This window comes from Rhinolophus ferrumequinum, chromosome 6 (assembly GCF_004115265.2).
Source record: "Rhinolophus ferrumequinum isolate MPI-CBG mRhiFer1 chromosome 6, mRhiFer1_v1.p, whole genome shotgun sequence".
NCBI lineage: Eukaryota > Metazoa > Chordata > Mammalia > Chiroptera > Rhinolophidae > Rhinolophus > Rhinolophus ferrumequinum.
The window spans coordinates 50,893,306-50,909,098 of record NC_046289.1 but is presented as its reverse complement, the minus strand read 5'-3'; the positions used below and the strand labels follow the sequence as shown (position 1 = coordinate 50,909,098).

General features: G+C 36.2%; 1 protein-coding gene across 1 annotated transcript in view; it reads right to left on the bottom strand.

Annotated features, from left to right (window-relative positions):
* ADAM10 (ADAM metallopeptidase domain 10) overlaps positions 1-15,793 on the bottom strand; it is a 111,529-nt gene that overhangs the window by 28,623 nt on the left and 67,113 nt on the right. The window contains exons 6-8 of the mRNA XM_033108452.1: positions 13,119-13,268; positions 10,199-10,291; positions 8,483-8,666 (exon numbers count right to left, since the gene is read on the bottom strand). Coding sequence (XP_032964343.1) covers positions 8,483-8,666; positions 10,199-10,291; positions 13,119-13,268 — 427 coding nt within the window. The remainder of the gene's footprint in view (positions 1-8,482; positions 8,667-10,198; positions 10,292-13,118; positions 13,269-15,793) is intronic.

Sequence of the window (15,793 nt, the reverse complement as noted above, 5' to 3'; positions counted from 1 at the left end):
AAGACCTAACCAGAAAATAAGCCTAGCACGATTTTTCAGGATGCTCGTAATATAAGCCCTGCCCCCAAAATAAGCCCAAGTTAAGATCGTCAGCTAGACACATTTAGTACGCCCACTGCATCACACGATGGATGTATTGAATTACAAAATATTAATATACAAATATAAATAAATATTATTGACATCAATACTTAAAATAAATGATAATATAAATTATAATTAAGTATTTGTAAATACCCAAGCGGGAGCCTTTGGACAAGAGGTAAACAGATGAACTAGAGACTTATTGCCGAATGACCAATCGGAGTACAGACACAACGCACAAATAACATGCACACTTGATAATGAATGGACATGGTTGTGTCTAATATGAATCTTCATAATACGTCGTGTGTTGTAACGGACGTACTTAATGCACTCGTGTGAAATAAAGAAATGTTTTCTGAATTTTGTGTCTGCAATTTTTCGTCGCTTTTGTGTGGACCATCAGTCTTAACTGTCATCATTTTTGTTGCCACTCCTGTCTCGTAAGTCTTCAATTAACACTTGATTTAATAGATTTAAAGGGAATAATATTTTGAACCCCAGACAAGATGAGTGCAAAAAGAAAGAGTTATTCCTTCGAGTACAAGAAACGAATCGTGGAGGACTCCTGGGGCAAGAATCTTACAGCTTTCTACAAAGAGAAGAAGTTGGATCTCCCAATGGTCCGAAAATGGCGAGCAGAGTACGACAACCTCAGTCAACAGGTGGACGAGGGAAATGCTAAGAAGCCCAAGTGTGGATCAGGTCAACCACCATTATTTCCTGAGCTGGAAGACATCATCTGTGAATGGATTGCTGACAGGAGAGCAAAGGCTTTGATTGTGCGCAGGGCTGATATTCAAGCATTTGCCCTCGCAATGGCACCACAGTTAGAAATATGCCCAGAAGAATTCAAAAGATCACAACACTGGCTGGATGGCTTCCATCAGCGGTATGAACTGCCTCTAAGATTGACAGCACTGTTCAAACTGGAAGATACTGAAGTTATTAAATGTGCACTTGCATTCAAGTCCTTTGTTGATGGCATCGACTTTTCTAAATACCGACTCTCAAACATGATTGCTGTGGATGAAACTGCAGTGTTTATGGGCCAAGGATCTCAAACGACAATTGATCAGAGGGGTGCCTCGTCAATCTACATTCCCTCCACTGGTTATGGAAGTGCACGTGTTACCTGTATTTTGGCAGCTCGTCTGGCTGGAAAGAAAGCCCCACTTCTAATCATCACTAAGGACAAGAAAGATAAGGTTGAACGTGGTGCAGGCATTTATGTTCTTGACACTGAAAAAGCCTGGTGCACACAAGTAGTTATAAGGAAGTGAGTCAATTTAATGCTGCCATTTGTTTTTCGAGGTGGCCAAAGAGGTCTGCTAGTCTGAGATTCAGCCAGCACTCACTGTGCTAAAGACATGAAGGACTTCCTTGCAGAGAGAACAATTGATCAAATAATGGATTCCCGCAGGAATGACTGCCTATCTCCAGACTCTTGATATTGCAATAAACAGACCATTCAAGGACCATTTGCGCATGGAAATCAACAACTACACTGAAAATAGAATGGAGAGTAATCAGTGTGGAAACTGTGAAGCCTAGCCTGCAAGAGGTCATGACTTGGATGAAGAATTCATGGGATAAAACACTGACAGCTGTGTTGCCAATGCACTGCGAGCAGGTTATGGACAAGAAGTGCTCATTTAAGGAGAGCTCTATTGCTGGACATGAGAGATTGGGGCCAATGATTCTACAGGAAATGGAGTCGCAAGAAATTCAAGCTGGAATTTGGGGTTTGGAGAGTTATGACGATGTTCCAGAAGATGACATGACTGTATTTGAATAAATGTAGATTTTTGTACATGAATAAATGAATAAATGTAGATTGTTGTACATGAAAAAATAAGACATCCCCTGAACACAAGCCCTAATGCGTCATTTGGAGCAAAAATTAATATAAGACCCAGTCTAATTTTCGGCAAAATATAGGTAGCACTGTCAAATTTGAATTAAGCATAGAAGACTTCACACTGCAAATTTATCAGTTAAAAAATAAATAACGTATATTAAAAACTCTGATAATATACTTTTCTGTATTTTTAAGGTCTATTTAGTTCAAGGGAGTGTATAAATTTGAGTGTACTCTCTGAAATATAGTCTTTGTGATTCATATCTTATTTAACTTCTTAAACAACTGCTTTTTAATGACGATTGCTTATAGGAAAGTTTAATATTTGTTACAGACTAATAGCATATGTTGGAACAACTCAATTATACATGAAGAAAAACACTACATCTAATTTTATAAGTTATGGTTTAATTTTTTAAAAATACTGTTAACTAGTTTTGATATGCTGGAAACTCAATTAGTGATGAGATATCATATATACCTATAACTAAGCCATAACTAAAGTTCAGCAACTGCTTTATATTATAATTTTAAAATTTTACTACATGTCATCATTGAAAAACACAATTGTGAATTACAATAAGAAGGGTAAAATGTTTTTAATTCAAGTCAAAAGCAATTACTGATGGATGGATAACTCAATGACTTGCAAAGAAGTATAACCACATTTTTCTATCGATAGGATAGTCTAAGAGCTAACACCATAGAATATCAGTTCGAAACTTTAAAACAGACCCCACACCAAATTAGAAAAACTCCAAAGGTAATATACTACCTTGACAGGGTCCATGAATACAGTTTTGATGTAAGGTAAGCCCCAACGCCTAAAACTTAATAGTAGCATGCTGACATACAATATTGATCTGAGCTATAATGCTGACCCAGACAGGGGTACCACTTCCAGATAGGTTATTAGGAAATGTCTGAGGGCATTTCTTTGACTTTCATGTCTGGGCATCAGTACTCACATGTAATGAGTAGGGACCAGAGATGTTAAATATCCTACAAGGGACAATCCAGACCACCCTGAACAAAACGCCAATATTAAGCGCAATATCCTAATGATGTAATTCTCCTCGCCTTGCAATTAGACTTTCAAACAATAGATTAAGAATTCAACAGGCTGTGGGTTACCTTGAGAATCCATGTTAAGCTCTGTATGCTCTCAAATCCTAATATGTAAAATTAAATTAAAATTTCTAAGAAAAACAGAAGAGACTACCAAATGTTTACCAAATGAAATGTCTGAAAAAAATTTCTTCACAAATGGTCAGAGGAATACTGAATAGTTCAGGATTAACTATGGAGAGGAATTCCAGAGCTCGCCTGATGCAGTGACCTGGCCAAACTGAGACTACATTCATTCAGTTAACTGGTAACATTAAGATGGATAATACATGAGCAGAATGTACCTTAATAACCTCCCCAAAAATAGCCCCTCAAAAGGCGTGTCAGAAGCAATGAAGTAGAACAAGGGATTATTTAACATAAAGAATTTACTTTGTTAAGGAACCAATGTTTCAGTCTCTAAATTAAATAAGAGGCTACCTGCTTAACACAGAACAGTGGTCATATAAAGAAAAGTTTAATCTTTCCAGATTCATATTCAAGACTGACTTTGTTTTGGAGACCAGACTCCCTTTTGGGGGTTCCCTTCTAGGCCCAGTATAATTTTAAATGGGAGCCACCAAGTCAGCCCAGTTCACTAGCTGTTTCTACTTATTATGGAGCTGAGGAAGGAGATGCTGTTTTCCTCATTAAGGAAACCGGAGGCAGCACCCAAGTACAATATGAAATTAAATACAAACAAATAAAAAGTAGTATAAAAAAGACTTGAAGACAAGAAAACTACTACTCAAATGCTTCAACACTCATTGCAGTTCCCAGCTTAAATGAGTCAGTAAAGAGGAACAACAGCTAATCATTTGAGTAACTATTCTGTGGAAATTAAAATAATATCACAACAAAATCCTTTCAACTACCAAATATTTGAATAGTGAAACATCTGCAGAATTAAATGAAATTAAGCTAAATAATACAACAGAATCAAAATTAATTAAGCTAAATACAAATGAAAAGATTAAGAAACAATAGTAGGTTACAAGTTGAACAGATCACCTATGAAACACTATTTTAAAAACAAGACAATAGCAAGTATTACTAAATCTATAGGCAGAAACATTAAGTCTCAAAGGAGGAGCAAAGACAAGAAATTACAGTGAAAAATAAACAAGTGAAGCAAATGATTTACCTGAGTTTATAGACACAGAACAGCAAAAAACCCAGCCTCAAACGGTAGCTCCCAATGCAGTGCTCTTCCCATTATGCCCTGACAGTTACCCGAAATGATACCTAAATATTATGGAGTAGTACTATTTTATAATTCCGCTCTTTTAAGAAAGAAGGAAATGGATTACAACAATATAACACCTCTACTAAGGTGCAGGAAACACTTCAACTTACTAGAACTGTCTTGGGGACGGCCCGGAGGCTCAGGCGGTCGGAGCTCGGTGCTCCTAACGCCGAAGGCTGCCTGTTCCATTCCCACATGGACCAGTGGGCTCTCAACCACAGGCTGCTGGTTTGATTCCTCAACTCCCACAAGGGATGGTGGACTGCGCTCCCTGCAACTAACAACAGCAACTGGACCTGAAGCTGAGGTGCACCCTCCACAACTTAGATTGAAAGGACAACAACTTGACTTGGAAAAAGTCCGGGAAGTACACACTGTTCCCCAATAAAGTCCTGTTCCCCTTCCCTAATAAAATCTTAAAAAAAGAAAAAAAATGTCTTGAGAAAGCTAGAATGTTACAGTATATAATAACTAGTAAAATAACTACCAAATGCACTAAACCTGGAGTCAAAAGGTCCAGATTCAAGGTTCTGTGTGATATTGGGTTGGTCAAAGTCTCTGAACCCAAGTTTTCTCATTTATAAAATGGAGGTAGTACTCATGTGTGTATTGAAATAGTAAGACCAAATATATAAAGTTCCTTATAAAAAAATAAAATGTAAGTCAAACATAAAACTCAGTTCGAGTAGTCTGGGGCAAAGGGAAATGAAGAAGAAATCTGTTCAATGTTATGTCAACGCAGGTACCCTTAACAAGCTAAAAAAAAATAGGTTAAAGGAACAGAGATTCCCTTCTCTTTCCCACTCTGGCCCCCATCCTTCTGTCCTTGCTTAGCCCCTCCTCAGAAGCACTTAGAAGAAAGGCTTCTAAAAGCTGAAATTGGGAGTTTAACAGAGTAAAGGAAAAGGGCATCAGATAAAGAACCCAATTAATAAAATACAAGTAATAACGTATTTCCCCGAAAATAATGCCTAACCGGAAAATAAGCCCTACCATGATTTTTCAGCATGACATCCCCTGAACATAAGCCCTAACACATCTTTTGGATCAAAAATTAATGTAAGACTTGGTCTTATTTTCAGGGAAACATGGTATGTCCCACCCCATTTTCAATCCAGAACTGTTTACTGCTGCTTCAGTAAAATGAGCAGCATCACAAATGGTGGTCCAAATATCATAAACTAGACATAAAAATAAATTGTCCCCAAAATCCATAACCCCAGTCTAATCATGAGAAAAACATCAGACAGATTGCAACAAAGGGGCATCCTACAATATACCTGACCAGTACTCAAAATTTTCAAAGTTCTCAAAAACAAGGAAAGTCTGAGAAACCCTAATAGCAAAGAGGAAACTAAAGAAACATGACAACTAAATGTAATATGGTACCCTAGATGAGATCCTGTAACAGAAAAAGGACCTTAGGTTAAACCTAAAGGAATCTGAATGAACTATGGACTGACTTTAGTTAACAATACTGGATCATTAATTGTTACAAATGTTACCATACTAATGTAAGCTGTTAATATAGGAAATTGTGGTGGGGGTAGGGGAGTATGAGAACTCTCTATACTGTCTGTACAATTTTTTCGTAAATTTAAAACTGTTCTAAAAATACAGCCAATTTAAAAAAAAAAAAAAGTTGGCTGCATCTATAGACATGAGGACATCCGAAGATTTAGGAACATCTGACCAAACTCCTTCAGGAGCATTACATTCTTTTTTTTTTTTTTCTTAATTTTATTGGGGAATATTGGGGGACAGTGTGTTTCTCCAGGAACCATCAGCTCCAAGTAGTTATCCTTCAATCTAGTTGTGGAGGGCGCAGCTCAGCTCCAAGTCCAGTCGCCGTTTTCAATCTTTAGTTGCAGGGGGTGCAGCCCACCATCCCATGCAGGAATTGAATCAGCAACCTTGTTGTTGAGAGCTCGTGCTCTAACCAACCGAGCCATGTCACCACCCCTCCAGAAGCTAAGTGGCAGCTCGTTGTCTTCAATCTAGTTGTGGAGGGCGCAGCTCACCTGCCCATATGGGAATCGAACCAGCAACCCTATTTTTCAGAGCTTGCCGTCTAACCAACTGAGCCATCTGGCCGCCCCAGGAATATTACATTCTTAATGAACAATAGTCTGGGGTTAACTATTGTTTTGACTATGCAAAATGGCAGACAAGTTTTTAGTTTGAGATCATCCAATCATTTGCCCAGAAGACATTTTGTGAGCAAGCTTCTTTGGAGACAAAAATATTTATATGGTGTTTCTCAAACTTAGTATGTATCAGAATCACCTGGAGGGCTTCTTCAAACAAAGATTGCTGGGCTCCACATCCAGAGTTTCTGATTTGGTAGACCTGAGTGGGGCCCATGAATATACATTTCTAACAAGTTCCCTGGTGATGCTAATGCTGCTAGTCCACGGAGCACACATTGAGAACCACTATACTAATAATGGTAACATACCAACAAAAATTAAATGAATCCCCAAGTTTCTGCAGTACTTACTAATGAATAAGAAGGGAGCATAAAATTTGTGATAAAATCATCCAACTATTCAAGGACAGGAAAAGAACTTTCAGAACATAAAAGATATAAAATGTGAAACATCATAGGAAAGAGTGAGCTGTAAAATCCGCTGACAATCCAAGTAACACAAAATCAATACAGATTATCATAAGGGACAAAAATTAAAAATTACTGTACTACGATATATGCAGCCCATGAGATAAACTTGTACTTTAATGAAACATCATGAAATTGAGAACACTTTAAAATGTGGAAAAGAAAAAACGAAGCTTTGAAAACTGTAAAAAGGATATTCGTTGCTGACTTCAAAAAAAAAAGCAAGAAATATAAAAGTGAAAATAAGGTACAAATGAAAATAAGAATAACAGATCAAAAAATAAACTAATGAAAATGGGTACAGAAAAGCCTGTCTTACCTTGGATAAAACAGAAGTTGATTCTTTCAAGAAGATAAAAATGGCGCATTAATAAAAAAGAGCTCTATATAGGGGGTGCCAAAAAAAGTATGCCCATTTTAAGAAAGGAAAAAACTGTATTAAAATTACAGTGATGGTTACCACTTTGAGCATCTCTTGTAATTGCAGAAGTCAAACGTGACTTGTATTCATCTTTTGTTACCAGTATATATCGAGTATTACAACTGTAATAGTTTTTTTTCCTTTCTTAAAATGGGCATACTTTTTTTGGCTCCCTCTGTACATAGCTCAAAAGATGACAGACTACTCATAAAGCTATATATGGCAAAACTTATATTCAAAGAGTCTGGGATTTTTTTCTACTCATCTTTCAATTCATAAATTTATATTTCTCTAAACTAAGCTACTGAACTTATACTGTAAATCATAGACCCTCACCCCCATTGTAATGAGAAGGGGATTATCTTATCCCACAATTATCAAATGATAGTAGCTTTCATGGCTAAAGCAGAGAGACCAGCAGAATATGGGCCCAGGCGGTGCAGCCAATGGAGCTGTGGGTACTGGGGCCTCCTGCCTGCATCTCATTTCAAGCAATACTTCACTTTTGTTAAAATAAAGGCTAGAAAAAAATAATAAATGCACGCTTTCTTTTCTTTCTACCTGCTGCTCCTGACCAGGGTCTCTCTGCTTTCTGTCTCACAGTAGCACAGAACCTAAGAACATACTTTTCTCCCTTTTGACTCTATAACTTTCTTTAAAATTTTTAAATTAATAACTAACTTTTGTGAGAAAAATTAGTATTCTGTTTTGATTTTAGAAATAAGTACCATTTTTTCCGTTAAAATAATCTATTTCACAAATATATGGTGATAGAAGGAGAACTAACTCTGGGTGGTGAACACATAACGCAATATATAGATGATGTATTACGGAATTGTACACTTGAAACCTATGTAGTTTTGTTGACCATTGACCCCAATAAATTTTAATTAAAAAAATTATTTATTTCAGCTTCTCAATGTACCAAATGTCAGGATAACTCCCTGTTAGAATTCATTTCAAAATAACAAGCTGCTTCATCTATTTTTTCCATATATATCATGCTAATGAATCTTGCCTAACTCAAGTTGTGTAAATTAAGATATTGTACAAGCATCACTTTCTCCTATACTTTGTAAAATTCAATCTTCCCTGAAAAATTGCCTTTTGTTTCAAGTATTAAGTCAAGACAGTTAGATAAACTACCTGAAGGGGCTCCAACCCAAGCCAGACCAAGAACGCCATCATCAAAATCTCGGTCTGTGAAGACATAGGCCAAACAGTAGTCATCATGATTCTGCTCAGAATTCAATTCCAGAAACTTCTCCACACCAATATTTGGAAAACGGAAGGGATTTGTAGGATCCTTCTCATCAGCAGTTGTATTGATCTAAAATCCAAAACAATGATTTAAATCATTAATGTTAGCGGAGTCTTAATGTAAGTCTCTGCTCGTCTTGTTCTGAATCTGTCTGGACAACATGCTTGGGGGCCCAGGGGAATCAGGCCTCAACTAAGACTTCTACAGTTGCTCCCAATGCCCCTCTCCATCCCTGGGCTGATTATAGAAGCCAAAACAGAAAGAAAATTTTTAACAAGGCAGGGTAGGGGAATTAAAATTGAATATATTAAACTTCTGAGTAAGTATTCACCTGATTCCTTGGGGTGGAAAAACAAGTTCTGCTTTCAAAATTTCTAATAAAGTAGTTTCCCAAAGTTAATCACCTGAGCAAGTCTCTTTTAGTGCTCATCTCCTATATATGGTGACAAGTATAAGAAAATAAAACTCTGTATTTTAGCTAGTTACTAGAGCAAAACAAATATCAAACCCAAGACTGTCAATTCAGCAGACAAATCATTTTCTTGGCTCTCCTTGCCAAGAGAGCCACATGAGTCAAACTTCAATTTTTTTCCCTGGATGTGGGCAAGAATTTTATTTTTCTTACTGCCAATTTGTTTGTCTTATTATTTCAAGCTGAGTTCCTCCAGAATGTTTCTTTCCTGGTGCAGGTTCCTCCTTCACAATCTGAAGAATAATCTGGTTCTGATACCAAACTTCTACTAAACAAAAGCTTTCATTTATCAGCCTCTGCTTCCTTTCAGAGACCTGCCCTTTGAAGTCCTAGAACAATTTGGCTTTCCTCAGGTAAGTCAGAGAATCGCACACAATACTGTTGATAGAGAATAAAAAGGGGTATGTATGAAAGTAAACATTTTTTGTAAACAGTCTATTGAAAATGTCAGTAGTAACGGGAGGGTATTACTGGCTCGGAATCAACATTTCTCAAGCTATGTCTGCCAGTTCTTTGGAGTCTCAGTTGATGTTAATATAAAAAGGTCTCACGGTCAAATTAGTTTAGAAAAATATAGTTTTCTTTCCTAAAGGACTTCTCAAAACTTGAGGTATGTTAGTATACAATGTGAATTTTCAAGAAGAGGGTATAGTATTACTAAGTGTATTTCCAAACTTCTAACTTTATTTAACCACTGTATCTATCCTTCCCTCTCCTGGAGCATGAAATGGGACACACACTGAAATACACAGCACAAGGCAAATCTTAGAAACTGGGGAATAATATCGGGGGAAAAAATGTCAAGTACTGTATCTGTAGTTTTTGAGAGGTTAGGGCTTTCCATTAATAACTAGTATGTTAATCAGATAGACAGAAAACAGTACTACCATACCTACTTTGAAGTCCAGATTAAAGTCTTATTCTTAAATCATAAACCCAGGTATCCCCTCTGTGTGCGCGCATGTGTGTATGTGTATAAAAGTCAAGAGTAAAGATAAACTGCATCAGTAAATACAATTTAAATTATTTAATGCATAAAAATGAAGTAAAAAGCATACATTTTTCTTTTTGTAAACATGGTCCTTATTGTTTCTCTTTTCTAATGTTCTTAACTATTAAAATTCCTTACTCTTATGCGTTTCACCATGAAACTGATGTTACGGATTCCGGAGAAGTCTGTAGTCTGATAAATTGTATCAATTGCTTTAACATGACTGGATATCTATTTAAAAAAAGAAAAGCATTTTAGACACAATGTTGAAATGTGAAAAAGACTGAATTTCCATTTCCTAAATCAAGAATTATTCATGTTCCCAATCGAATTTTAACGTATCTACATCATACACTAGGTGAAAGAATGCAGAGGGGAAGGGGGGGTGAGGTGGGAGATGAGGGTAAAGGTGATCAAATATATGGTGATGGAAGGAGAACTGACTCCGGGTGGTGAACACACAATGGGATTTATAGATGATGTAATACAGAATTGTACACCTGAAATCTGTGTAATTTTACTAACAATTGTCACCTCCAATAAATTAAAAAAAAAAAAAAAAGAATGAAAAAGATTAGTGAGCTGAAGCTGAGAGGGAAGATTCGGAGCTTTTTCCACACTCTTCTCTGGTCCAAACCAAATGCGCACTTTTGTTTCAGCCATCCTACATTGTAACACCTGCATCCCTTTTTACATGCTGTTTCCTTATGCCTTAGGGTATTTATCCTTCAGGCTCAGCTCAGCTCAAACATCTGTGAGAACTTCCTGATAATATCAGGACACTCAGTCATTCATTGACTTTGGTCTTTCTATTGCTGTACTAGTACACATTATGTAAGTTTTGTTGACCATTTAACTACCGTGTTTCTCCGAAAATAAGACTTAACCAGAAAATAAGCCCTAGCATGATTTTTCAGGATTGACATCCCCTGAACATAAGCCCCAATGAGTCTTTTGGAGCACACCTTAATATAAAACTCGGTCTTATTTTTTGGGAAACACGGTATATGCTAGGCACTGTTTTAGGTGCTGGGGATAAAATGGTGAACAAAATAGAGAAGGTCCTCATAAACTTACAGAAATTTATTTGTGGGGCTGGATAATTAAAATATAAATAAGGTATGTTCAGATTTTGCTAACCACTAGAAGAGATTAACATGATGATGGAACACAAAATAATCCTGTTTAGCCTGTTGACTCCCAACTAAATTCTCTGGCTTCTAAATCACTCTATACAACGTTCCCATCTTCATTTACAAAAAGCTCTTGCTAACATTTATGTGAAAACACACACACACACACACACACAATTTTCAAAGAAATTATAGAAACATTAAGATAGTCAAGTAGAAGCATTAACAATAATAATTTCAAAAGTAGTCCAGGTTGCCAAATATTGATAAAGTCATAACATTGCTGATAGGGTCCATTATAAATAAATTCATGCTACCTTACCTCAGTTTGGCCTAGCAATCCTCTACTCCACTCTCAACAGTGGTGGTTCAAACATTTCTCCAGAGTTCATCTTGACTTCCCTCTCTCTTTACCTTGAACTTTTTCTGTTTTTATCCATTTATATCTTTTCCAAATGGTACTCTTCCTTAAAGGGTAACTTTTCTTTATTCCTTACTGGGTCTTCAAGAACATTTTTTCACATCAACTCTTTCTCTTATATACTACCACTGTTTCTCTACTGGATGATTTTCCTCTTACTAGCAACATCTCATGTAATCCCTACCCCTTTTTCACCCCCAAATAGTTCATATTATTTTTAAGCCACATTTTTTTCTGTTTTTCACATTTCTTGAAACTCGCACTGTTTCTGCCAACCCATTCCTTACAAACGTTCACAACGTTTTCACCCTCAACTCTATTGAGAGCTTGCTTAAAGCTCATTAAAATTCTTATTAACTATTAGGTTGGTGCAAAAGTAATTGCAGTTTTTGCATTTATTTTTAAACTTTTAAACTGCAATTACTTTTGCACCAACCTAACAGAAACCAACTAACTACCTTTTGTAGTCATTCCTTTTCCCAGCATTACTAAAGTATAACTGACAAAACTGTAAGAGATCAGAATGATTTTATATATGTATACATTGTGAAGGATTCCTGCCATCTAGTTAATTAACATGTCATTCTCTTTGATAGCTCCACAACATGACAGTATTAGCTATGCACTTTGTTTTGAAACTTTGTTTCTTCCTTGGCTAATTATTTAATCCTATCTCTTTAACTATTATGTTTTAGCCCATAGCTTCTCTTGCTCGTCCTGTTTACTATATACAGATATTATTTCCCAGTTTCTTCCCTTTTGATTTCATTCTCTCCCCTTATGTTAACTATCTCTTTTGTGCCCTTAAATTCCATGCAGAAAGCTCAAGGCTAACCTGTCCCAAGTTCTAGTTCTACATTTTCGATATTCTAAGGGAATAACCACCTGGCTTTTAAACATGTCTAAAATTAAGCTTATCACCACCACCACCAACTGAGTTCACCATTTATACTAGTGTCACATCAGTCCTCTCAGTCTCAAATCCTTGGAGTCAAAATGCATTCATCAGACTCTCACTGGATAGCTTCAACATGAAGGACATTTTGAAGGGTATCGCCAAAGACTTTATACTTTCATAAAGGTTGAGAAGACATAAACGCAAATAATAATGTAATTTAGAAAGTGCTTAGTACAATGGGAATACAGAATAGAAATTAAATCCTTCTTGTTGAAAGGATTCCTCTATCCTTCCCTGTTTTAAGACCACAAATGAAAATTCAACCCTCTTTCCAAAGCTAAACTCTATCATCACCATCATCATCATCATCTCCTTCATAAAATCACTTTCTTACATTTGTTTTTTAAATGACACTAAAATATCCTAACTGGTCTTTCTTTCAGTTATCTGTGTGCTTAGCTTACATATTTTATCATCTCACAATTGAAAATACACATTCTTTATTTTCCCAAAATGAGATACATGCTAACTTAAACTTTAAGAGGAAAATATAGGTAAAATGATACAATATGAGAACTCCTAAAATAGTAAGAAAATTATAAATACCTGGGCAATCACAGCTTCTCGTGTTCCATAATATTTAAAAAACAGATGATCAGTCTGAATATAAAGCTGACAAGTATTTTTTTCAGCTGAAGTTGTACGTTTTTTCCTCAAGAGTTCTGGACCATTAACAGCACGTTTTTCTTGAGGTGTCTGTATGCCACAAAAAGAGAGTCATTTCTAATCATTAGCATACTTCACTATCACAATTTTATATAGTTAAGAATATGCATTATAAACAATTTCATATTCTGCTTTACTATGTAACACCATAGGCATATCCCCATGCCATTAAAAATTCTTCATAAACATCATTTTCAGCCTTATAACATTCTACTGCATAGATGATTTATTACTTATTCAAGTAATTCTTTCACTTTAAAACATTTTCAAAACATACCTTTCAATATGTAATCATTTGGATATAAAGTAAGTCATGGTAGTTTGTAATACTTCTACCTCACCTCTATAAACCCAATCTATTACCTACCCCAGCCAAATTTATTTCCTAAATACCTAAGGAACCTGCCTATTACCTTCGGCTCCACCACGTTAGCTGAAGCTACCATCACTTATTACCTAGAGTACTGCAGTAAGAGCAACGTTGTCTATCCATATTCACTATTGGTCTTCAGTCTATTCTGCATATTGCAATCTTTTCAAAATGCAAACTTGAAAATGTTGCCCACCTGCATAATATATTTCAATGATTTCCTACTGCTCTAAGGGTAAAGCCCTAAATCCTTTACATGTGCCACCAAATCCAAGAGACCCTACCACGTTACCCAACCCTCGCTCTCTGTGCTACAGCTCAATAGGCCTTCTTTCCAATCCTCCAACACAGTTTTCTCCTCCCACAGTCTGCACATGCTGGTGCTACCTCTCCTGATCTAGTTAACTTCTTCCTTCAGACTCAGTGAAGATTAATTTAGTCATTATATCATCTCATAGATCCATGTACCCATGTCCCTTAAATAGAGCAACCTTACAGTTTATTGTGTGGGTATTTGTTTAATTTCTGTCCCCAGCCCATCACCTATTACATCTAGAATATGAGTTCTAGAAGGAAGATACTATCTCTGTTTGCTTCTCTCTATACTACTATCACCTAACACAGACTTGGCAGGCAAACGGGATACTCGTAGGTATTTGCTTAAAGAATTACCACTGCCGTTGAATCCAAGGACTTGAACATTTGTTGACATCTAAACGCACCATTTTAAGTGAATTTGATGACACAATTAACAGAACATTCCAATTAAATTTTAAGCCACAATTCCAAATTTACGCTTTCCTTGACAACTCGTCTAACTGCTCTTAGTTATTGCCTTCATTTTACTGTTACCTATTTTCACAGAGTACATCATTCTAGGTTTGCAGTTACTCTGTTTCAAAACATTCCACTGTCTTCTGGTTTCAACTGTTTCCAATGAGAAATGAGCTGTCATTTTTACTGCTGCTTCATTGAGGGTAACTGGACGTTTTTTACTGGTTGCTTTTAGTAGTGTATCTTTTAGCTTTTTTACTTTTGTAATAATGTGCCAGGGTATTGTTTTCATGATAAAGTATTTATCCTGCTCTAATTACAGGGCTTATTGAATTTGTTGTTTGATAGCCTCTGACACATTTGGAAAATTTCCAGCCATTATTGTCCCCATTTCACTCTTTTTTTTTTCTTCTTAGAGATCAATTATACATATGTTAGATCTTTTTAATGTATTGCCTATGTCTCTTACGTTCTTTTCTGTATTTTCTATCCTTTTGTTTCATACTGGTTCACGCTATTTTCTTATGACATGCTATCCAGATCTAAATCCATCAAATTCTATTCTTAATTTCTGTTACATTTTTCAATTTCCATCGGGTTCTTTTGTTCATTTTCAATTTTCTGCTAACATTTTAATTAAATTTAAATTAAATTACCTCTTAAAGAAATTTTTAATTTCTTTAACGAGAAAAAAGTCCTTTATATTTACCTACATACAGAGGGTGCCCAAAAAATGTATACACATTTTAAAAAAGCAAAAAACTGTATTAAACTCCTAATACTCAATATATACCGATAACAAAAGATGAATACAAGTCACGTTTGACTTCTGCAATTACAAGAGATGCTCAAAGTGGTTACAGTCAGCGCCCAGACACCTCTGATTACAGTGAACACTGGTAGACTTCCGTGGCGAGCGTGTAAACCGTTCCAACACCACAGCAGAAGAAGCAGGACTTGTTGCTGTGCGAGGCCTCCCGGATCTTCCCTTGTGCACGTCACACATGGTATCATGCGTCTCAGACTTATCACGGATGCATGCAATTGTTAGATGTGTTGGAGGTTCTGTTGCACACTCACGCCTCCATTTTCATTGTATTTCTACAACATTCTCAAATTTCAAATACCACCTCAAAATGTTCTTGCACTCCTCAAACGACAATCGTGCTTCTGCCATTTTCTTTGTCCTGCCAGTCACATGGTGACACTAGCATTCATTTGATTAACTAACACCATCTGTTGAGTAAATGTCATACTACACATCGCTACCGTAATTCAATTAAACTTCAAAAAGTTATACATAGATAACATCTCTTAAAATGCGTATACATTTTTTTTTGACACCCCCGGTATTCACTATTTTATGTTTTCCACCTTCTATCCTTTTTCTACCTGAAGAACTTCTTTAATA